Below are 24,437 nucleotides of genomic sequence, written 5' to 3'. Positions count from 1 at the left end.
GATTAAGCTTGCAGGAAGTTGGCAACTTTCCTTTCCAAACGGACACACACACATACACGCACACATACACAACGATAAAGTGATGCGGTATCATTAGTCAACGTGCCGAAGGGTGGCAGGAAGCGTACTTTTTCTCGCGTGCCATAGGAATAAACCCGCCACACACACACCCCCACAAATTGGTGGAAAAACAAACACACACACACACACACACACACACACACGAAACAAAGGTAAAAAAAGGAAGGAAAAAGGTGGTGTAGGTTGTGGGTGGCAAAAAGCAAAAGCGCTGAGGCGTCCAGAATTGTGATCACGATTGCCGACAGGAGCACGCGCCCAAGATGGGACGGAAGAAGATACAGATTTCCAGGATAACGGACGAGCGGAACCGGCAGGTAAGCTTCCGTTCTGCCCCCCCCCCCCCCCCCCTAACATGGCATTGTGGCCATTTAATTGACGCTTTGTTTTTTTCCGGTGCTTGCTTCAACCCTGTTTTTTTTTTTAGGTGACGTTCAACAAGCGCAAGTTCGGCGTGATGAAGAAAGCGTACGAGCTGTCCGTGCTGTGCGACTGCGAGATCGCGCTGATCATCTTCAGCAGCAGCAACAAGCTGTACCAGTATGCGAGCACGGACATGGACAAGGTGCTGCTGAAGTACACCGAGTACAACGAGCCGCACGAGTCGCTGACGAACAAGAACATAATCGAGGTACCTCTAACGGTGTGGATGCTGAAAAAAAAACAAACCCCCTGGCGTTTCTGAAACCTCACTGACAACCCCGTTTATTACTGCACCGGGCCGGGGGGCCGGGCCGTGTTGTTGTGTTGTTGCTGGAGTGGCTTTTTATTCCTTTTTAACCTCAGTTTTTGTTTTTTTTTTTTTTTTGGTTCCCGTCCTCTTCCCGCGCGCAATTTGAGTTGCTTTCTTTTTAACACCCCGTAAAAACCGTGTGAGATCACTCTAAACGTGGCTCGTCTCACCGGTGCGAATAAGCTTTTAATTTCGCGTTTGCGCTAATTTTTCCCGCCTTAAGTTCAACACAAAATCAAACCCACCCCCTTCGCGGGCATGCTTGCGCTCTTTTCTGCGTTTTTTCCCCCTTTATTTCATTCACCCCCCCTTCCCCCCCCCTTTTTGCTTGTGTGCGGTAATAATTGCGGTAGCCAAGTGATGTGCGAAACCGCGGGGTCAAAACCCAGCGTCTCGCCGAAAGCCACCCGGTCCGTATTCTTGTAAGGCCTGTCTGCTTACAGTTGCAGGTAAACGCGCAGAAAGAGAACAAAAACGGCACGATGTCACCGGACTCGCCGGAACCGGAAGACAGCTACACGCTCACGCCCCGCACCGAGGCGAAGTACAACAAAATCGACGAGGACTTTCAGATCATGATGCAACGCAACCAGCAGCTGACGGCCGGCGGTGCCAGGCCGAATATGACCGCGAATAGCTACTCGCTGCCGGTTTCCGTGCCCGTGTCTGTGCCCGTCATTGGCACCTACAATGACGCGATGCTCCAGAGCAGCCCACAGATGGCACACAATAGTATTAGCCCACGGCCGTCCAGCTCGGAGACGGACTCGGGTAAGCTCCCAGGGCTCCCAGGGCTCCTTAAGTCTCCTGCGTCCGAGGAATCACGAATTTTTTATATTTTCTGTGTTTTTGCTTTTAGTTTATCCCTCTGGAGGCATTCTGGAAATGTCGAACGGCTATCCACACTCGGCGTCGCCCCTCGGTGGTTCACCCAGCCCCGGTCCGAGTCCAGGTATTGGCTCACATCAGGCGCATAATAATAACAATAACACGCATAACACGCATAACAAAAGTAAGCATGGTTTGTTGAGTTTTGTTGTTGTTTTTCTTTCACCTCCTTTCTCCCAAATACTTAACCATTCAGTGTTTGCTACTTTCCTATCCGTTCTTCGGTTTTTCGACGTCCGAACAACGTGTATTCGCTCACGCACCGGTTTTTGGTGGAAATTTAACGCACTCGTGCGGGGGAAATTGCCACCGAAAAAAGAAAAGCCATAAATCGTTTGACTTGCAGGGGGGGAGTGGCATTTTTTGTTTTTCCATTCGACCGGTTCTGTAAGGAGCGCTGATGGAACGTGTGGGACAGTTTTTCTACATCAGCAAAACATGCACATAATGAAGTTGAAATATTCCAACGAAACGCAAACAACTCTACTTTTAATTCTTTTCTTCTACCCCCCTCTATTATATCTGGGAATGTCGCGCAGGAAAAGTTCAAGGTTTATGGCTACGGGTTGTATCCGGGAAAACGGGAAATAATGAACCCCGGTGCTGCAGCTGGTATACTGCTATTGGCCTTTGAATGGATGTGTGTGTGTGTGTGGTTGTGTGTGCAATAGGTCAAATCAATGCGGTTGCAGCGCGGAAAGGACATCGGTCGCGAGTGCAGCAGGTTGAATAATGATTGCAGCAAAAAGGACTCGCCATTCGCACGGATCGTGGCAATGAAAGCCATTTTTCTTTCGTGTTATAATTAACTCGCATGCGTGAGGTGTTGATTTTCTTCCTTCCTTCTCAACCCTTCTCTTGTACCTGCCTGTCGTGTGCGTATGTGTGTGTGTGCAACTTTTAATAACGCCGAGTTGGGTTATTTCTAAATGCAAAAAAAAATACAAAAGGAAGCCATACTCTTCCGGTTTGCTGTCTTTTTGTTCGGCTTTCTTAAGCATTCGATTGAAAGTTTGTGCGTGTGTGGCCGTTGAATAACTGACACACTGACACGCCGAGATACACGTGTTTTTGCGGAAGCGAAAGCGAATCAGAGAGTGGCAGGAAAATAGTGAACGAAACGTACAAATATTAACAACAGTAATCGTCAAGTATCGTACTTTCAAACAGAGTTCCATTTCGACAATGCAGTGCAAACGATCAAGCAAAGCCCGTCAGGTGGCAGCGGCAGTTCCGGGTCGCGATCCACCAACCTGCGAGTAGTCATCCCGACACCGATGAACCCGACCATCACGGCGGACGACATATCGTACGTGGAGGTAAGCACCAGCGAGAGAGAGAGAGAGAGAGAGAGAGAGAGAGAGAGGAAAAAACATCCTTCCTTTATATTAATCAACGTTCTTTTTTTCTTCTGCTGGCAGCACGCGCGGCAACAGACGAATTTAAACACCCCCGTTGTGGCCCTGCAAACCCCAATCCCGGGGCTGGCGAACTACACGACCACGTTGGGTTCGTTCGGGGCGCAGGATTTCTCACTCAACCCCGACATCATGATTGGACCGTGGAGTGCGGCCTCCAGCCATAGCCAGAATTCGTCCGCGGCCGTTGCAGCCGCCGCCATGGGCACGCTTCAGCACTCGAGGTATTTATGTGCGAGAGCTTTCCCGAACCGCTATTTCTGCTGCTTGCCCCAAGCGCGTCCGAGACGATCGATGACGCTGCAGCGAATCCTTGAAGATCGCCGCCCCCTCCCCGTAGGGTGGTGGTGATCGATGCGTGCGTGTGGTGCGTTAATTGAACTCGAACTTACTCAGAATACTTTTCAGCGGTTTGCCCCATCTAGCGGTTTCGAACAGCACGCCGCCCCCCTCGACATCCCCGCTCTCGGTGAAAATCAAGGCGGAACCAATTTCACCCCCACGGGAACACCACAACGCGTCACACCACCACGGTGGTGGCGGGGGTGTCCCGGTGGGTGGTGGTGGTGGGGCCACGTCCGGTGCCAATGGTGGCGTTAGTGGGCCCGTCCCCGGAACCGGCAATGGTGTAAATGCGTCGACCAGCGCGAACAGCAGCCAACAAAATGGCGCCCAACAGCTTACCTCCATGGGCAACGTGGTGGTAGCGGGTGGCGGCGGTGGTGGTGGTGGAGGAGGAGGTGGAACAACCAACACCCTCGGGGGGAACCTCAACCACACGCACCTCATACATTCGCGACCTTCCTCAACCGGGCACCTAACACCGACCCCGGGTAAGTAGCAAGCGCTCCGGAAAAAGCTCCGGAAAAGTGCGGAAAAGTGCGGAAAAAATCCTTCCATCCTCGCAAGACTGACACGATTGTTGTAACAGACTCCTATCTGCCTCTCGGGGGGCACTTGGCAGGTTCGGTAACACCGACGAACGCACCCTCACCGGTCGACATTCGGCATCTCAGCACGGGCGGCAGCCATCTGCCGGAGTACGACGCCCCGGCATCGCAGGCACATAAAAGACCCCGAATTTCCGAAGGTTGGGCCACATAGCCCTCGAAGGCGGCCGGTAGTACCGGGCCGGTGGGCGTTGGCAACCGCACGCTGGACACCAGCGGTCAGTGCTATCTCGACGACAACTCGAACCACGTGGTGGTGATATCGGGTGCGGATGGCAACACGGCTGCAACCGCCGCAAGCTTCACGCATAAGCTCCACCAACACCTGCACGGGCAGTCCGCCGCTCACCAGTACCACCACGCGCAGCAACACCACCAGCAGCAGCAGTCCCAGCAACAGCATTCGTCCCAGCTGCTGCATCCCTTCTATAATCAGCACCATCTGCATCATCATCATCATCATCAGCAGCAGCATCTGCAGCAACAGCAACACCTCACGCATCATCACGCTGGCGGCAGTGGCGCTGGCAGCACTGGCAGCAACCCTGGATATTCCAGCCAACCGACGTCGCCATATCACAGCCACAACAGCAACAGCAGTGAACCGAAGCATCTGCCTCCTGGCAGCCATTCACCATCGCCCGGTGTAACGCCGGGTCCTGCTGCTTCGGTTGATGCTCAATCGCAGCAGGCTGTTGCGATACAGCAGCACTACTAACAACACCGCTACTGTTGCTGCTGGGGATTGCTTGCACCACCGAGAGCTTATACAAAAACACAAACAAAAATGTACCACACATCAATGCGAACACACCTTCGCGTGAATGTCAAAAAGACACAAAAAAAATATCGACTCAAGGATGCACCCGGCTGGGGATTCCTTTTGCCATTTGCCGTTCCTTAAAGGAGCGCACGTTAAGAGAAGGGTGTCTTCTGTGGAAGCTCTTTCTTGTTTTTTTTTGTTTCAAAAGTGCTAATAGTTTCCCATTCGATGCGGTTACAGGTCAATTGTGCAATGAGGTACCGACGGGGAGGGACGGCACGGTATTTAGTAAGAGAAAATTAATTGTGGTGCCCAGAAGGTTTACACAGCGGCAACGGCCGCAACAACCTTCCCTTTTCTTCTGTCGGTAAAGTGTATACATGAGTGTGTATCTCTGTGACTGCATGTGAGGTTGTGTTTCCCTCGGGGTTTGCGTTCGTCCTTACCGCGAGCTGTTGGGCTTTGTGTTTAATTTGGCCACTTGGCTTCGCGGAAAAACGGACGGATTTCTTCCCTGTGCTTCATGTTTGAACCTACTCCCGCGCCATACAGGCCCCCACGCTCCCACATGAATGGATGTTGGCGTTTGAACAAATTCTTATCTGTTTCGCTGTTTTTTCTGGGAACCGTAGCACTGATACTCCTAGTGGTAGCGGGCGTTCTGCAATCGTTTGCTCCCGCAAACACACGAGCCAGACATATCAGAGAGATTGTACAGGTTGGGAAATGGTAGTTGAAAGCAAACAAATAATTGGCTCAATTTGTGTGGGTAGCGCGCGGAAAAGCGAAGCGAACATGATGCAAAGAAGATGAACATAAATCCCTTATGTCTGTATTCGTTAATCTTAGGTGCGAGGAAGCGGGAGTTAAAAAAACGCTAAAAACACACACACATTACCTGTTGCTGCCGAGGAAACCATGTGAATAGTGGAGTGGTAAGAGGCGAGAGAGATAGAAAGAAAGAATGAGGAAACAAATGAGAGAAGAAAAAAGAAAAACAAACCGTCTCCAGTAGTTGGGGGGGGAGAGTAATGATAGATATTTCATGTAGTGCAAACAAAAATGAGGAGCAAAAAAATGCTAAGTCGTGTTAATGCAGAGCAAAAAAAAAAAGGAGGGAAAAAGAGGAGAAAATGAAACTTAACAACATAAGTTACGAGAAGAAAGAAACCTAGTTTGTGTGCCATTAATAGGATAACATTTCTGTATATTTTACTATAGAGTGAAATGAGGAACAAAAACACAGAAGAAGAAAAAGGAAAACAAATAAAACCACACGAGGAAAATGAATGACGGAAGACAACAAATCGTCGGAGAAAGTCGGACGAAACAATTTAGCCTTAGTAGAAAACAGACACACACACAAAAAGAGAGACAGCCCACGGGGGGGATTGGTTAGAGGCGGAAAAGGCGAGAAAAATGAATTCAGTGCCGTTTTGTGAACGTCGTGGGGTGGGGGCGAGAAAATGCCGAAATCGACTGTCACACGCTCGCAAAACCACTCACTCACACACATACACACTCACTTGCAGTGTAGGTTGGGAATGGTAGGAATGTAACTTTCTATGTTGTGTAACCCTATGTTTTTCTTGTTTGTTAGTTTTTTTTCTCTTCGTTTACACTCATTTGATCGCTAGTTTGTGTACGGTTTTATTTCCGGTTCTTTCGCTTGAAGAAATGGAGAGTTTCTTTTGACCATTTTTTGTTTCTGTAGGCGAATCAAACAGACACACACACGCACACACCGAAAGCTGGATGATAGCTTTTGGTGCGTAGCAAATCCGAAGAAGCAAAAAAAATAGAACCCATGCAAACCAATATCTGTAAAGGTGCAAGATTAGTCCCGTAAGAGTATCGATAAACGTTTTTAATTTGTTTTTTTTTCTTTCGTTTCAATGCTTTCCGCTCAAACGCGCCCCCCGAAAGTGAGTCCTTCCGCGGCGGCAAGAAAGCTAGTGCGTGCAATATAGCGTTAGCGGTCAGCGGTAGGTAGGTAGGGTAGGAGAAACATGCTCTAGGACATGAGTGAGTAGAATAATTGGAGAGCAAAATAGAGAAAACAGAGCAAAAAAAACTGCAGTCTAGGTTTAGGCTAGTGCTACAAAGAATGATATTTATTTGATCTACTCTATTAGCTAACTGTAACAAGAGATAAGCTACCGTTTGCTGAGCGTTTTTCTTTTTTGTAATTTTTTCTCTGATTTCATTCATTCACACACAAACACACGCTGGCTCGTAGGGCCTCCGCCCCATAGCGGGTGAGTTTTATCATTCTTTCAAACGATCTACTGTATATTGTATAGCGAACAAGCGAACAGCGGCCGTTGGGCGCGTGGGTTTTTCATTTCGTTGGCAATGCATTGCAACACTCAGCAGATGGAAAAGGAGCAGGAAAAAAAAGCCTATCTCACACCTGCAGGGTGGACGAGGTGGTGTTGAAAAAGGTCCACAAAGTCACGCAAAACCCGCGCCCGAACACCCAAAAGCACCAGCGGCTGCTGTTCGCGTACTCTCCCGTAGGTTGAGAAGAGTGTTTTCTTCCTTTTTCCAGTCATAGTTATATAGTTGAAATTAGGGTTTCTTTTGTGTGTACGCCCACAATACATCCGCTACTAAGAAAGCGATTTATGAAGAAAGTGGAAAAGTTGAAAACAACGAGAGACAGTAAAGAGAATGGTCTTTGATTTCTTGAATATGAGTTGTTTTTTTTTTGTTTCTTTTTGTGTTTTTGTTTTCTTCTTCTGCTGCTTATTCTTTTATGATTGCCGTATGTTTTGTAAGTATTTTTCATTCGTTTTTCTCTATTATCTGTTTTCGATATGTTTCATATGTTTTCAGCATGTTTGATCTCTAAGATATCTTACTTTTAGCTATTCGCAATTCGTATCCTACAAACAAACAACCGCACAACAGTGCGTAACCGAAAAGAGACAATATGTAGTCTCTACCGTGCATCGTAGTGGACAATTTGAAGAGCAGTACTTGATTTGCCACGTAGTGAAAAACCACCTGCAGGAACCCCGGTGAACGAAAAGGCAACACACAAAAAAAACAACAACAACCTTATACATAGTCGTTGATATATAAGTCGAATGATTCGAGAAGCCGTAGATGTCAGAATCCCTCCAGAAGTCGAAGTTCGCCGAGAATGAGAACCCACGCATGGCCAACTTCGATTCGCTACCGATTTTTCGATAAATGTGTTCGATATGTGCGATATGTGTGTCTGTGTGTGTGTGTGTGCGTGTGCATGTATGTGTGTTGATGTATGGCGTGTGTTTGAAAAGTAAAAGAAAAAAAAAAACGCAAGAACAATGGAAAAGAAGGACATACCCCGCGAAGAAGGCTCGATTCAAGCTCTTGATTGAAGTACGTACGCACATCCTGCTCACACACGGCTGCTATTATGAACAAAAAAATAATTCACGGCCCCATTTTTCCCACCTTGTTCCCAAAAAAAAAAAACGAAGAAAAAAAAACCTCTGCCTTATCAACTGCTCTATCCGTGGGCTACGGGACAGTTTCACGGTTTCCCCATCAGCAAAGGCTGCGGCTCGAAATACGAAACTGGGACTGATTAGAGAAGAAGCCGTTTCTCGAGCGCGCCCCGCCGGTAGCCACAGACCGCGGCTAGCGAAAGGAGAACGCCGCGAAAGAAAGCCAACCTGACGGGACACGGAAAAGAGATTCGTCGAAATTTGTATGAATGTTAATTATTACCTCCACTTTGTAGATGCCTTAAACACAGTGCCTATGTACAAAACAAAACAAAAACAAAAGAAAAGACAAAAAAAGGACACGCGAGAAAAGCAAGCAAAACATACTCAAACAAACCCAAACGGAGCAAAAGCCCAAAAGCGTAGCATATAACCAAGAAACCAAGATTGTTTTGTGCGTGGAAAAAAAAAGAATGGCACAGAACACGCTGTGTCCTGTCGCTGTTCAACATCTGTCGCAACGCTGCTGTGTCTGCTGCTACGCCAAAAATTCCTTCTGCATCCTGGGAAGGAAACAAAACCAAAATAAAAAAAAGAAAGGGTAGCGCATATTTACAACCTCCAAGTAACGTTTTGCCACTATTTACGGGATATGATCCTTAATACCAGCTCTAAGCTAGGAAGTTTCGTTTGTTCCCGACTCCGGAGCAATCGGAGGGCAATCAGAGTTGTAAATTGTTACGTTTTTTCCCTCTCCCCTTGCACGTTTCCCCGTGTCCCCTCTGGGGGATCGATTTTTTTGATCAATTACCTATCCATCCGTGTGTGCATGTTATACCCTTTAAGTCCTGCGGAAAGACCGCCGTGGACGCTCTGCTTCGTGTGGTGGAGCAGTTTGGTCGAGCGAAGCGTAGAAAAGTAAATCGATCGTTTGGTAGATAATTGCACCACTTCAAAGGACGCGTTCCACTAATCCCCATTGCTTCCGGTTGAAGGTGAAGAAGAAACAAATAGTAAAAGTATATACCTTTGATATTCATATTGCATGTGCTGAATATAGTAATAACAGAAGGCCAATTAGGGATGCATTCCTTTTCCCGAGCAGCCCCATGCGAGGCGGTGTGAAAGCTCGAAATGGGCATGGGCAAGTTGCCTAAAGGGGCAGAACAAAAGTACGTGAAAAAGACACACTACACAGTTACCAATTAGCTGACAACTGGCAGCGGCAGAATGAGACCTAATAGTAGAAACCTGGTTCCTTAGCCACACGATCGCATACACGAAGTTCAAAAACTGGACAGCTCGAAAGCGACTCCGCAAAACGCCATGAGCACAGAGAGAGAGAGAGAGAGATATTTCGACTCTTCTGCTGCATGACGCCCCGACCTGATCTGAGCACTTATGAAACCAATGCCTGTAGCATGAATCTCCGAGCTGAAAGAGGAGAGCAGCATACGAAAGACGAACAAAAAGTAAAACGAAACCTTACATTAGTAACTATCTCTTCCTGCAACAAAAAATGAGTAAAAAAAAAAGCGTCCTGAAAGTCGTCGGAGAACAGAGCGCAAAGTAGATCCCCTATTTATCCAGTGTAAGTTAGCAGATGGTTAGGTTTATACATAGAGGACAGTCCGGACCGTTGTAGTAGTACTTGCTAGTCACTAGCAGCTAGGCGTTGAGTCTCACGCGGCGAATGTACAGCATCCAGCTGTTCACCAGGGGGCAACAGGCCAGCACAATTGTTTGGGACCAGCAGAGAAACGTTGCGAAGGGAGCATGTTAGCACGTTATTAGCGCGTGGACGGACTAGATGGAAGGCAAAAGGAAAAAAAAAAACAACTAAGCACACAACTTCAACCAAACCCAGGCACATACGCTGTGAAACAAATACGTTAAAACAAACGCCTCTGAAAAGCCGCGCGAAACTACCTGTAGATGCGATATTCGTCGCGATCGGCCGCTGTTGGGGCGAAACACGAAGGATATACTAGCTAAACCACCCGCATCCAAGTGCCGTCGTCGTCCTTGTCGGCGAGTTTGAGCTCGAGTTTGATACGCACGGGCGGTGGCACCGACTGTCCCGGCGATGTGTCTCCAAAACTCGTGAAAGTTTGCGAGAGGGAGATATATTTTGTACAAAAAAAAACACCCGTCACAGTAGCAGGTGCTTAGGTGAAGAACGCAAGGATTAGCTGCGGGGATCGGCAGACAAAGGACATGTGCAGGTTGGCATCACGAGTAAGTGAAAACGACATAATACGACAACAAAGCTGTGCCTGCTAACAGAAGCGTAACCGTAAGTGAGCAAACGGGGTAGGGGGGAGAAACGAACTGCGGCAGCAAAAAAAAAAAACAAAAACACAAACATAAACAAAGTAAACAAAACAGAACCAAGGACATTAGGGCAAACCTGTTAAATGGACGTGCGAAACGGCGTTTGCGGGAGTATGAGAGGTGTTATTTTCTATAGTCATACAAAACTAACGAGAGATAATTCAATGAGCTTAGTGTAACACGAAAGAGAGAAAGAGAGGGAGAGAAAAAGATCAATGAGAAGGATATGTGCGTGTGTGTGTGATTGTAAAGCATGATCTATTCTCGGTGGTAAAGGTCCTTCCCGTCACTCTCGCGGGGTGTCCTTATGGAAAGCATAAGAAAGTGAAAGACGCCCCAGTGTACCAAAAAAAAAAAAAAAGAGAACACGTTGTAGAAACATATTTCCAGTTCGATGTTCCTTTGATGTGACCGTATGTGGGGTTTGGTTCTGTGATTTTCGGACGTTTTGTGTTCTTCATTGGAACAAAAAAAAATGATAAGCACATACACACACACAAAAACTCTTTGTCATATTCTGTGGTAAACGTCCTTAATGAAAAAAAAAGAAGAAAACGCGATGGAAGTATAATGGAGTGGAGGAATATAATCTAACCTAACCGTACAATGTACAATGTACATCTCCTTCGGAAGGGTTTACCGTTGATGGTGTGGAGCGCGCGGTTTCAGATGCTGACTGTGTGTGTGTGTGTGTTTGTGTGTGTTGCACTCTCTTCCTGTATGATAACAACTGCAGCAACAAAGAAAAACTGTTTGTAACGAATTTGTCGTTTTCTGCCGTTGTTTTCTGCATTTGGTTAGAGAGCAGTGTAAACTCAAATGAAAAACACATATACGCAGACAGACAGACACACACACACACACGCAAAAGAAAAGTAAGAAAAACCGCCAAACCCGGCTGTTGGCGACCCAAAGATGTACGTTGAGAGAGCTCGTTCTAGGTTTAGTTGGTTTTTTCAATTGTTATCGTTCTCGGTTTGCTCAAGGATGCAACCAGGACACGATGGTTTAACGGAACGCCGCATCCGGCGACGGTTCCAGTTGGTGTTTTTGTTTGCTGTTATGGTCCGCCACGGTGCGTAGGGATTTACATCCAAGCAACCAGTATATACATATATCACAGGACTTGTTTGTGGCCGATAATAGGTGGGGGGAAAGAAAAAACAGGCCACAAAAATTGCGCAACCGTTATAAAAATGCAAAGCAAAACAAACAAACAAAATGCGTTATGATAAAGCAACAACCGTACTGGATAGTTAGTTAGAAAAGCGGCAGCAAACCATGTTTTGCTTGAGTTATGTATCGTTTTTTTTATTCTAATTTGTAGCATCTGCGTCAATACTCAATTTGCATGTATATTTCTATATACATGTCTATAGCCGTACCAGCCCTGGAAGTAATGCAGAGACTGCATTGAACAGAGCGCATTGAAGCAGAAGGTAAAACAAAAAAAGAAATACAAATAAATAAATATATTAGATGTACAACATAAAACTGTTCTGTTTTAGTTATGATTGGGTTTTTTTTTGCTGTTTGTTTAATTGTTACAATTTTCTCTAAAAGGTTGAGAAAACGGAGTGTGAGTGTTTATCTCTCAATTCAAACAACTGTTCTACTGATGCGAATAAAATCCTCCAAAATGCGTCACGTGCGTACACTCTGTTATACGCTACTTGTTGCTCGTACGCGGTCCATCACAGTAACCACTGTCATTGATCAGAACACGATGGATTTGTACGTAGCGATTGCGATAAAAGTGCTTCTAATCGTCTTTTTTGTAGGTACGAACGCTCGGGTTCGTATGGCGACCGAAGGTTTGAACATTTTAAGGTGCAAAAAAAATGACTGCTTTTTACCGTGCTTTCAGAGCCGTTGATCGTCACACAGGAGATCGAAGGCGAGCATTTACCTCCGGCAGTTGTGCAAGTGGAGGATGCTCAACAATATTCCAGTTACGGGTTTGCAGGGATTTCGCGAAATCAGCGAAACAAAACTCCAATAGCGCCTTAATCCAAACGCCCTTAGTGCCTAGATTTGAAAAAATAATCGCATGGAAGCCGAAGGCCTTGACCAACATTGTCTAATGTAACATGTAGCATTGAGTTTTTTTTTAATATTGTGATATTTCTAACTTCCGCTTTGTTTTGTAAACGATAAAATAAAATACACTGCAGAATATACTCAATAATTATAATGTGTTTTGTGGAATTATTAAACGCAATGTCGCGATTGGTTTGCATTGATTTGTGGTGCTATCAATGCATGGCGGGACGGAATGAAGGTTTGTTTATTCTGAAAGCCGCAGCACGCATTTGACAGCTGTAAATAAATAATGAGTCACAATCGCCATGGTCAGGCAAAACTGGACGTCGTTCAATTCGCAGTAGCCAATGAAGTAAACGTGAACACAGCGCGCCCTTCGTAAAACGCCATTACCCATGGCGTTTATCATGGATGAGATCACCCTCTTGATCGTCACTGCATTGTTTTTCGTATTGCTGGGTGTTGTGGTAAATTTATGTTGCAGAATGCGCAGGAACGAAGGCTCGGTGATAGCGAGTAAGCGTTTGTTGTGTTTGCTCCGACGAAGATACGGTCTTTCCGTTGTGCTAACTCTGCTCCTTTTTCTCCACAGCGCCCGTTACCATAAGCACTAATGTGCCGCAAGTTGGCACCGGTGTGCCTCAAACCGTTTATTCTCCCCTCCCCGTTGGAACGATTGTACAAGGACATATGACGCGAACGGTCGCCTATCCTGGCATGCCAATGGTTTACCAATCAGGGCAGCCACAACTTATAATCTTGCAGCAGAATCCGCTTCAGGGATACGTGCAGCATTATTCGCTCCAGCAGTCGACTGCACCGGTTACTGCAATGCCGAATGTTTCACCCGTTAAGCATCCTGCAATGCCATCGTAACACATTCGACACGTGCCTTGAGACCACACTAACAAAGTGCCTTACTAACGGAAAGGAAGAGATAAAGTTTGCATGTTGAGGGCACCCAACAATCGACGAATTTGTAAGGATAGTGCTACCTCAGGTGGACGAAATTTCAGCAGCAGTTCTTGTTCGTACGAAACAAAAATGATCGAGCCGAAGTCGAAGGCTTGGTGCAGCATTGTCTGCCGTAACGTTCAGCGCTATGTTCGTTTGAACAGGGCCAAACATTATTTTTATCGAACGATAAAATAAATGATATATTAAAACGCTTCTTGCCATAGTTTGTCGACGGCGTTGCTAAAATCTTAATGTGTACGTTTTAGAGACAAAACGCTTTGTTTACGAAGTGATCATATTCGAGAAAACGTCAGCTCGACGCAAACGTAAATTGTCAGCTGGAAAATTCTATCTCTCGCTACTACGCTGCTCACCCACAGCTGCGTAAAATTCATTCAAATTCCATTATTTTATCGAAGCGGCAGCATTTGTTGGGATTGTTTGGATGAGTCTCTCTGAATTTTCAATTTTATCCCAAATATCAAAATATATGTTAAGAATTAAGCACTCTCAAAGAAGGCTATACTAAGCAACTGACTCTAGAACAACAGACTGGTGAGATTTTTAGCATCTGCTCAGAAGCGGAACTATTTAAAAGAATATATAACTGCGTAATCGTTATTGCTAATCTATTCGTTACGCAAAGCTGGCGTACTCATTCTGAAATCCCAAGAACTGTTGCGCAGAAATTGCAAGTTCGTCTGCTAACTATTCCGATTGCGAATGTGAGGAGAAAAAAAAATATTCCAAGAACGAACGTCGATGACGAAACACGTGTGAGAGCGAACATGATTGTTAATGCTTTCCTTGTTCTATTTTATTTGCTTGGTCGTATTGACTACTTTGGTGATCATATTGATGTGCTGTTTGCATAAGATATGCTGCAAAAAAGGCGCACAAACCACGGTATGGTAAGAGCAAGTAAAAGTGTTCCTTATCAGCGTCCGTTACGATAGTGGCAACAGGCGCCTTAGGTTACCTCCGGAAATGACTCAAACCGTTTATTCGCTACTACCTATTGGATAAATGGAAATGCAATAATTTTTTTTTGCGATTGTCAATAGCAGCATAAAGTAAACCGAATCGATAAGAGAGAGCAGATGATACGCAATCGTAACGGTTATGCTAACCGCAAGTAAAACTGGCCAGTTTATTCATACCAGGGCTTACAAACGCTAAGGTTGAGAGAACCATCGATTTGGCATTCAAATCAATCGCCGCTAAAAAGTGAATCGATCCTAAGAACTTGTGCCATTCGTAGAACGCAACAAGCTAACCATGTTTGAAAGCCTTATCCTAACCATCATTGTTGGTTTGATCATATTGATTGTTTCGGTGGTCGCAGTGATGTTCTGTTTGTATAAGTTATGCTCCCTATTGTGCTCAAACCGCCGGGGCATGGTGATAACGAGTAAGTGTTTCTTGTGTTTTCTTCCGCAAGGATTCGGGTTTGCTGGTTGTTCTTTATGGTGTTGACTAAGTTCATTATTTTCGCAGCGCCCGTTACGGTAATGGGTACTTCGCCTCAAATTGGCACTGGAGAGGTTCAAACCGTTTATTCGCCAGTACCTGTTGGAGAAGTGGGAATACAGGAATATAAGACGGGCAAAGCAGCCGATCACGTCATGGTAATGCCCCATTGCGTAGATACCAGCTTTCCCCAATCAGAGAAACGCCCAACTTAAAACTAAAATGGCGGAGTGTCGGCGAAGAAGCGGTCTGTGTGGAATAGAAACCATCTTTACGAGAGAAAAAAGTGCTTAAACCTACACTGGTAATCAAGGATTCAAAGCTACAAAATGTTACAGTAATTTAAAACCGTTCAGGATATTTAGTTGAAATAGCATCAGCAAACAGATTTGCTTGATTTTGTACCGAAAAAAAAAGTTAATTGGCATGTATAAGTATATTATCACACTGGAGTAAGGCATTAGGCAGTAAGGATCATTATCACACTGGAGAACCTAAGCTAAAAACATTTAACTCTGGCAGTTTACAATTACCTCTGGTAGAGGACACTCGACAATGTGCCAATTGAGAATTTGCATAGAGCATTGCCTGCCATTATATTTAGCGTTCATTTGAATATGGCGGTTTTTTTTTATTGAATGATAAATCCCATTGTGTTCAGATGGTAGAAAAAAAATACACTGAAGAAAGAACTGACCAACAATACGGTGTTTTTGTGTAATTAAACGCATCTTTAGGTTGTTTCCATTCATCACTGCTCCATTCAAATATGGTTCTCCATCCATAGCTGTCGAGGCAAAAGGGTTATTTTGTACGAACCTACGAAGTAAACATTCTCGAACAAAATGTCACTTCGACGCGAACAAAAAACCTTTCCCATCTGACGCACGGCACTGACAGCGCCAATTGACAGCTGGAAATACCCGAGCGGTAAAGAAAATGAATGATTCACAATCAACGACGGTCAGGACCGCCGCTTGCCGTAGATTTCGTCTGTTTTGTTGTTACCAGGCCATAAAAACGGCAACACCTGCGTTAACCTTCGAATTAGCATTCAAAACAAACGCCGCCAAAGTAGAGAAGTGAGCCCGAGTACTTCCGCCATCCGTAGAACGCAACGTAGCTAGTCATGGTTTTAGTTACCTTTTTGATCGTCTTCATTTTGATATGCCTATTGTTGGGCTGGACAATTAAGAAATGCTGCAAGCGCACCAACCAGGGCATGGTGATAGCAAGTGAGCGTTTGTTTTATTTTTCCCTCGCTGGGATGCAGTTTGTCTGTTCTTTTGTGCTCACTCTGCTCTTTATCTCCGCAGCACCCGTTACCATAACGTCTGGAGTTCATCTAGTGGGCCCCGGAGTGACTCAAGCCGTTCCTCCCGCGCTACCTGCGGGAGCAGTAATACAAGGACACAGGACGGGTACATCCGCCTATCCGGTCATGATGATGCCCAATCAGACCGCTCAGGCACCAGGATATCCCCCGCAGGGATACGTTCAGACGTACTCGTTGCAGCAGTCGGCTGCACCAGCTCCTGCCATGCCGAATGCTTCCTCGGTTCAGTTTCCCTCACTGCCAACACCACATGCGGCACCGGTGCTTGGACCGACACCTGTAATGGCATCGGCACCAGCTGCCACAGGACCACAGATTGGGCAACAGCGCGATCCGCCAACCTACGACCAAGTGATGACTGAAGCGTACGCTGTTCAGGCACCGTTCAATCCTGATTTTAGGGGGTAATTACAATTAAAGCCATGTATCAAAGATGTTTGAAAGGTCCTTCCTAACGAAGGACGAGTTAGATAAGCAGACGACAGGCTTCCAGTTCCAAGTTGTACAACGAAACGGAGTGTGTATGTTGGTATGACTAAGTGGTTAAGTGTTATTTTCGGTGTTGCAAGCGTTGTTACGGCAAATGTGGGTTCATGGAACGATTAAGTAGAATACTCATACGTTAGTTTCTTCTCTCCTGTACTGGCAGAGTTGAGTATATAATCCATGTATTATAAAGCTAGCTGAACGGAACGAATCGAATAAATTATGCTTAAGTTATACAAACACACTTGTGTGGCCTATCTCTAGCTACACCCACCTTTGACGTCGGAGGACATGGTCGGCATTTTATCCCGCGTGAAAAAAATCATCTTGACGGGTGAATGCTGCGTTACAAGGTGTTACCAAAGAGCGCGTATTTCCCGCTCAGGTTGCTATGGTTACCGGGGTAAAAGGAAAGATTTTCGCACGCATGACATTCTCGGATTAGTCAAAGTGCCTTGTCACAGCAGCTAGGTTGCGTAATCCGGCAGTAGTTAATTCTGCAGCATCAGGCAGTTGTGTAAGAGAGCGCTTTGTTTCTTTCTAATGATGGAAGCTACACCCGAGACCGCGTACGATACGACGGCAATCATGCCCGAAATTGAAGTGAAAAAGTTTCGTTTCGAGCTTAAACTATGGCTGGTGACGAACGCCAGCTCGCTCGAGTATCTCCGCTGGAATCAAGACCGAACCGTGCTCGTGCTCAACGAAACGCTAATGAAAGCTAACTGGGCGTCGTGCGTGAGGGAAATCTTCGCCTGCGAAACGTTGGATGATTTCTTCTGGCTGCTGGAACACGCCGGCTTCGAAAAGCTAGATCTAGAGGATTTGGATGTCTCCGAGCGTGGCGTCATTGAAGCGTCGTGCCGGTTGTACCGCCATCCGAAGTTTAAAGCCAGCAACGCGGAGATGTTCGACGGTTGGTTGTCCGATCCGATGATTCGAGTGCACGAAAGCAACGTCAAGGGATGCTGCTCGCTGGCGAATAAACATGGTTTTCGTGTGCGCCGCCAGCACGCCGAGTTTGCGCAGGCGAATGTGAAAATTCTAACCGAAATGAGCTACGTCGAGAAGACGATCCGTGCCGAGTTGCAGAGTGGACCGTGTGCGGTTGAGATTCCCCAGGCGTACATCGATTTCAGCGTGGTGAATGAACCACCGTACGTGAAAACGAAACAGATCGCCGGGTATTACGGTCCGGTTAGTGTGGCCGATTTGCAGAAGTGTTTGGGAAGCTATTTGCCGATATACTACGATGGTGCCGATGCAGGTAATATACGCGGGTTCTTTTGCTCTGTTCCGTTTCCCATTGCATGGCTTTTTTATTTGTAACTTTTTTTTGTCGCTGCTTTCGCAGAACCCCTTTCACAGCCCGCTCCAGACGAAGAAGTCGTTACGGAGGAAATTGTGACTGAGCTACCGGCTGAGCGTAACGAGTTAACACTGGATGCGGAAGAGATACTACAAATGTCGCAGGAAAATGCCGAGGACATGAAAATGGCACTTCAGGAGCTGTACGATTCCATGGACATCTATGACACGGACCCAATTGTGTACGATGAGCGTGAGAGCGTGATTGAGATCGAGGAAATTTTCAATGCTCAAAACGAATCCCCTTGCATGGAGGGGATCAGCATTAAGCAGGAGCACGTTCCGTACTTTCCGGCCGAAGAGGAACACGTGCCAAATAGCGTCACACCTGCTTTCTTTTCGAATAGCATCCGCGGTCTTATCTCTCCCATCGATGATGATTGAGGACGAGCGAAAGAGTCGCTTTCGTCAATCATATTTTATTGTAATTTCCCTATCGCTGTTTGTGTTTAGTTAACCAAACAATTAGAATTAATATCAGTGCCATCGTCATGAAAGGTAGACGGATTTTTATGCAATACTCAAAAGCACAAGAAATGGATTATCTGAGCATTCCGTTTGATGCGCTAAAATAAAATTATAAAAACAAAATAATGCAATTCTGCTCACGTGCATTCCCTCTAGAAATCGCTTTCCTCTTTAAGGAACCTGTTACTTCGCCTGATTGATGGTAAATTGATTTGTTCCCACCCAGTGCAGTATATTCATCCAGTAAGGACCGTCAACGTTATTAGACCATTCATGCAGCGGATCAAACATTGTAATTTACTATTCCGCTCGTACGGTAGGCAGGAGAGCACCATATTTAAGCTTAGAATAGGGGAACCGGTTAGGAACACCCCCCGTGGCCGATCGTTTCACTCTCAATTGGCAAAAACGCAACGCAGGCGCTTAAAAAGGAATGCGTGCAACCGATGCGCCTGCGCTTTGCAACTTCTGCATTCCGATCCATTCGCACACACACACACACACACGCACACGCTCTGTTGCAACCCGTGGTGGGCAAACGAGTTCGAGAGAGAGAGTGAGCGAGAGAGTGGTAAAACTTGTTGAAGAATTTTCGAATCTTCAGCGAAAGGCCAACGGTAGCTGGAATCACTTTCAGCTCGCGATCGCGCGCGCGCGCGCCAAGGAATGGCTAAACCCGGCGTGGTTCACTAACACACACACACACACACATGCACACATACACATATGGATGTGGGGCAAAACTTGGCCACTCCGGTGTGGCGGCGGCTTTGCATAGGGGGTTTATTTGTAAACACACTACGCGGATTGCGGCCGCCTCGTGACTGTTGCAATTTCGCTCGCGGGTTCGTCGCTTGGAAGTTGTGAGTCGTTCGTTTGCTTCGCGCGTTAGAGTGGCTTTTTAAAGGATCAAAGCCCGCATATTACAACCGATGTTATTCGATTTTACTTTTAAAATGCAGCATCTAAAGGAAGTTTAGCCTTCACACAGTCGTTTTGGGTCCGGAAAAGCTCGACAGTAAAAGCTCACCCGAAACCAACCCCCAAAAGGAACAGGTTCCGTCTCACCGTGGGCTTCGATTTGTTGTTCCCCACTCTCGCTCGACGCGGTTGTCTGGGTTTGTGTGAAACCCGCACACGTTTGTGGTGGTCGATACACCTGGCCACTATGGGCCTGAGCGACACATTGGGTCGGTTAGAAAAGATCGTTTGCTAAGAAAGCTCTTCTCACGTGCAGAACTCCATCGCTTTTTTAGCATCAAACCATAACGCTCTTTCCATGGGTTCAGCTACCGTTCCTCATATCGTTGGTCTTGAGAGTTGAGAGAGTGTGGTCCCCTTTTCTTTTAACCACCCACCCAACCCCATAGTGATCGTGCGCCAACCAAGACGCCTCGACGCGGGCTCGCGATCACCTGGCGATCGCCATTTCCAAGTGAACCCTCTCGGTGTCGAGTCTTGTGGCGTGTGTTCCTCTAGAAAAAAAAGCCCAAAAAACCCAGACAACCTGAACAACGACGTTCGGTTCGTCGTTCTCTCCCCCCCCCATCGTAGGGGTGCGCTACTTCTCTCTAGGGGTTTCGGTTTCGAGTGTACCATCCCCCCACCGGCCGTGTCAGCCAGCCAGTCAGCAGAAGGTAATTTTTCGATGATTGTTTTTGCTCCCAACCAGCAAAAGAAAAAACCAGAAAAGTGTGCCAACAGCAACAAACTCGTGATTACGTGCACCAATCGTGCGCGCGCGCCTTTTGACATCTCTTGAGGCCGCCACAGCCGAGATTCTCGAGTGTCACGAGTGAATGTGTGTGTGTGTGTGTGTTGAAGCATCTTGGGGAGGTGCTTGAAGAAGGAGAAGAAGAGAAAAAAAACAACTCACCCAAGTTGGAATGCCACGAAAGGGCAGTTGAGCCCACCAGCTTCTGCAAAGGGGGCACACACGCGGGTTCGATCACACAGTGTGTGACAAAAAAAAGCACACACACACCTCACCGCTCTGGGCCAGAAGCTGGTGCTGCAGGTGTGCACCGAGCGAATTAATTAATTTGCAAACCAGCGATCGAACTGCGCATGTCGACAATAATTCGAAAACGGCGCGCAAAAACCGGTGTGCATGGCAAGTGAACGTGATCGCGCGGTGATGATGATGATGATGGCATTGTGCGAAATTCATCGTGTATCGTTACATCATCGATATTTTTAATAGCGAAAAGCCTGGCGATCGGCGATCCGGGTGATCCTCGCGCCGAGTGGATGGAATGTCGTCTGTTGTCTGTGTGGTGCTGATGATGTGAGATGATGATGATGATCATGATCATGATGATGATGGTGCATGATGAAGATGATGCTGGGATGATGGGAAATGTTACGAACCGCGTCGTTTGTTTGGCGAACGAAGACGGTCCCCCCGTCGTTCGAAACCGAATGATTAAAACAGCCCGATCTGCAGGCAAAACGTTGGCAGGCTTCGATCGTCAGACTGGGTGGTGGTAAAGAAGCGCTTAATGGCGAGTTGGGCGAGCAGAAGCTCCTACCTGCGACGAATCGAAACGCATCACATCGCAAAAGGATTACGCAGTCACGCGTGAGGCTCTCGTGAGGCTCTTAAGAGGGTGTTGCTTCTTCCGTGCATCCTCGGGGTTTCCTTTTTTTTATTTTTAATGCCAAACCCCTCCGGAAGCGGTTATGTAGCGCTTTCTACTTGCAAGCTGCACTTGAAAGCTTTACCGTGGCGAAAGAAATGCGGCATAAAACTCCCAAAAACAAAAAACAAAATCTCCAACAACCAAACATTCCCAACTAATCAGCCCCCGGGTCCTTTTGGCTTCCATGAACCGGTGAAAGCGGCCTCTTTCCCTGTTGCCGATGTCACCGACCGACCCCCCCAGGCCAGTAGCTATTTTAGTAGCCACCCATTTTCCATCCCTCCCTATTTTTGGCGTGACTGGAAAACCTGTTTCTTGGGGTTGTGATCCGTTTGGGATATCTCCCGCTCCGATAGTAGTGGGAGAAAGATTTCGAATAAATTCCTCCCCGAACCACCTTGCGCGTTGCGGGGAGGGAGCCGCGACGAAAACTGAAAACTTTCACACCCTCTGCTCACTCCCCCCAGCAAAAAGCCCAACCACAGTTCGGTTCGGTTTCGGAACCCGGTCCGTTCTGTAGGGCTCGCTCTGTAGGACCACACCCCAGCTCGGGCGATTATTAATATTCTAATTTTACTGGCACTCTAAGCAAAGACCGCCGAGAGAGTCCGTTTTTTCTATGTTTTGCGCGCGTTCTCAAACCCCACACCCTGCTAGAACGGGGCTGGAATTTTATGCCGGAGAGCGAGCGCTCGGTTGCTTACAGGAGGAAGGAGAATAAAAAGAAAGGAAAAGCAAAAAGCGCGAGAAAAATGACAACTCCGCAGCCTTGAAGGGGTGCTGCTGCTGCAGGTTTGTTTTTTTTTGTATCCTCCATAGCGCCTCCTTTCTGCCCTCTCCACACGATCGCGGAGTGGGGGTGGTTCTTGAAGGAATTCTTTGGCTATCGGTGTGTGTGTGTGTGTTGGTTTCGCGGCTCGAATGGAGGACCTCCTGAGGGTTGGCAAGCTGGCGGGAGAGCGTGGTAAGGTATGCAAACGGAATTTATTTGCTGGCTCTGATTTACCTTCCCCCGCTGCCACTTGAGATCTGGTTTTTCGCTTCGAGGAGTCAGTGTTTTTTTTTCCTTCTCTTATTTGCTTCACTCCACGAATCCATTAATCCACGGAACCGTCGGCCCTGAGAGCAGGTGGTGGTGGTGGCGAACCATTTTATGGTCACCATTTCAAACGCTCTTTTTTTTAATTCAATTTTTCAGCCGTTTTTTGTGTGAGCGCTAAGCTCGGCAATTGATGGCCAAATCTCTCGCGGCGTTTCTTTTTTTGTGCTGTTTTCCCCGTGATTAACGATTTGGTTTAACAAACAATTAACCGCCGCGACACGAGACGGAGCGACTAATTAAGCCCCCCATCCATCCCCAGCGACCTTGGGGCGACTTTTCAACCCTCGCAGCACTCGCTGGATGGTCACTTTCACCCTGTGGGGTGATTAGAAATTGATCGGGGTTTTCCCGGGGGCTCGGAAACGCAATGAAAGTGCTTTTTTCTGAAGCGCCTTACGCAACTCGCGCGCGCGTTGTTGTCTCTTCCGGGCGCGTGCGGTGGGTTCGGGTTGATTGGCCATCCTCGCTTAGGGGTCCGGCCGTCTCTCTCTCTCGCTCTCGTTATGGGTGCAATTATTTCCCGCCAGATTTTTCCGATCGCTTTTCCTTATGCTGCTTTTTCTCCCCCTCGAAGCGCTCCATTTTTAGCGCTTCCCGCTTGCGTCGCTAGAGGTTTTAATTAACACCAAAACCATCGTGTGGCCAAGCGCCGTAAACGGGAACTGCTGCAGAGAGTGGCAAAAACAAAAAACCTGATCACCTTCAACCCGTCAATGAAGCGGGTAGTAAAAACGAGAAGAAAAAAAAAATCAGCCACCAAAAGGCACCATAAATAAGCTCGCACAGCGCGAGGTTTCGGCACGAATGTGGAGATGTCCAAGCGGATATAGAGTGTCATTGCCGGTGTCAGATTCTCTGATCGCTGCTTTGTGCGATGGCGCTGCTTCCGCCATGATGACGCGAGCCGCGAAGCTAAAAACAGGGCCGCGGTTTGTATGTGCAATCATTAGCCGAGTCGGTCGGGCTTTTGTTGCTACCGGTTCGAGTTCCCCGGTACGGTACACCTGACCGTGATGCAGTCGCTTTGCTGCCTGTGACGTTCGCGAGATCGTGTTCGTCTCATCAACACGTGACCACGATGCACTCTCTGGTGGCTCTTTATTCCACTCCACGGTTGCTAGGCAGCACCTAGAGCTACTCGAGTGTCTCCAGCAGATTTCGCCTACTGAGATAGATAGATGAAAAACCCCAAACGGAGGAGCGTTACGTGACGACGGCCAAAGTGGATGAGAAACTCATCCTTCATCACCCCACCGGAGTGTGGCTGGGCGTGACTGGAAATTGAAATTTGATTGGAAAACAAATTTGAATTGCAACCCAGCTTCAATCGGGCTCGGTGATCGGAGAAAACTCGCTTTTCCCCCCCTCTCTCTCTCTCTCTCTCGGCCTGGCTGCCGGAACTGAACGTGGTGGGAGGGCGCGCAGAGAAGCTTAAAACAAAACGGCATCAACGCGAAAGACATCATCATCAGGCGGCGCTGTCAAAATCGAAGAGAAAAGCCCCCGTCACAAGGCAAGAGTCTGCATACAATGGAACCGCGCCAGGGTTGCGATGTTTATGCATGCGGCTAAAACTCTCCTCCGCTGTGGCGTGAATCTTCATTTTCCGTTTCGCCAATTTCCCCATTCTTTCACCGTATCGTTTTCTTTCCTTCATTGTTGCACCAATATTCCACACCCTTGCTCGCTGTTTTCTTGATGGCATCTTATTTCTTTTTTTTTTTTTGTTTCATTTTTGCAGATCGAATGCACGCGCGGATCAGCCGCGTGGTGAAAAGGCCGGTGGTGATGGAAATGCACCACCACCAGCACCAGCTGCATCGTCACGTTACCTGCGCTCCTCGCTAGAGGGCGCTCGCGGTGTTGTTGCAGGCTGCAGCAGACCAAAACAAAACAAAAAAAAACCCCCCGGGACACCAAAGCTCCTTGCACAAACAGCGCGCGTAACAATTGCCCCACGCCAA

The 24,437-nt window shown here is 47.1% G+C and overlaps 4 protein-coding genes across 4 annotated transcripts; all 4 read left to right on the top strand.

Annotated features, from left to right (window-relative positions):
• Positions 1 to 225: 225 nt before the first annotated feature.
• On the top strand, positions 226 to 4,221 carry LOC128727661 (myocyte-specific enhancer factor 2). The gene is made up of 8 exons (XM_053821596.1): positions 226 to 395; positions 506 to 709; positions 1,255 to 1,582; positions 1,671 to 1,823; positions 2,870 to 3,018; positions 3,121 to 3,341; positions 3,514 to 3,950; positions 4,049 to 4,221. The coding sequence occupies exons 1-8, from the start codon at positions 342 to 344 to the stop codon at positions 4,219 to 4,221; spliced, it is 1,719 nt and encodes a 572-aa protein (XP_053677571.1). The 5' UTR covers positions 226 to 341.
• Positions 4,222 to 12,960: 8,739 nt separating this feature from the next.
• Positions 12,961 to 13,825, top strand: LOC128726407 (uncharacterized). Its single transcript, XM_053820214.1, has 2 exons — positions 12,961 to 13,160; positions 13,237 to 13,825. The coding sequence occupies exons 1-2, from the start codon at positions 13,040 to 13,042 to the stop codon at positions 13,518 to 13,520; spliced, it is 405 nt and encodes a 134-aa protein (XP_053676189.1). The 5' UTR covers positions 12,961 to 13,039; the 3' UTR covers positions 13,521 to 13,825.
• Positions 13,826 to 16,064: 2,239 nt separating this feature from the next.
• On the top strand, positions 16,065 to 17,124 carry LOC128725802 (uncharacterized). Its single transcript, XM_053819571.1, has 2 exons — positions 16,065 to 16,306; positions 16,388 to 17,124. The coding sequence occupies exons 1-2, from the start codon at positions 16,201 to 16,203 to the stop codon at positions 16,813 to 16,815; spliced, it is 534 nt and encodes a 177-aa protein (XP_053675546.1). The 5' UTR covers positions 16,065 to 16,200; the 3' UTR covers positions 16,816 to 17,124.
• A 357-nt stretch (positions 17,125 to 17,481) lies between these two features.
• LOC128724516 (uncharacterized) lies at positions 17,482 to 18,645 on the top strand. Its single transcript, XM_053818241.1, has 2 exons — positions 17,482 to 18,160; positions 18,248 to 18,645. The coding sequence occupies exons 1-2, from the start codon at positions 17,482 to 17,484 to the stop codon at positions 18,643 to 18,645; spliced, it is 1,077 nt and encodes a 358-aa protein (XP_053674216.1).
• Positions 18,646 to 24,437: the final 5,792 nt, after the last annotated feature.

The sequence above is a fragment of the Anopheles nili genome, chromosome 3 (assembly GCF_943737925.1).
Source record: "Anopheles nili chromosome 3, idAnoNiliSN_F5_01, whole genome shotgun sequence".
Taxonomy (NCBI): Eukaryota; Metazoa; Arthropoda; class Insecta; order Diptera; family Culicidae; genus Anopheles; species Anopheles nili.
Note: the sequence above shows the minus strand (reverse complement) of the source record. Positions and strands in the feature narration are given on the sequence as shown.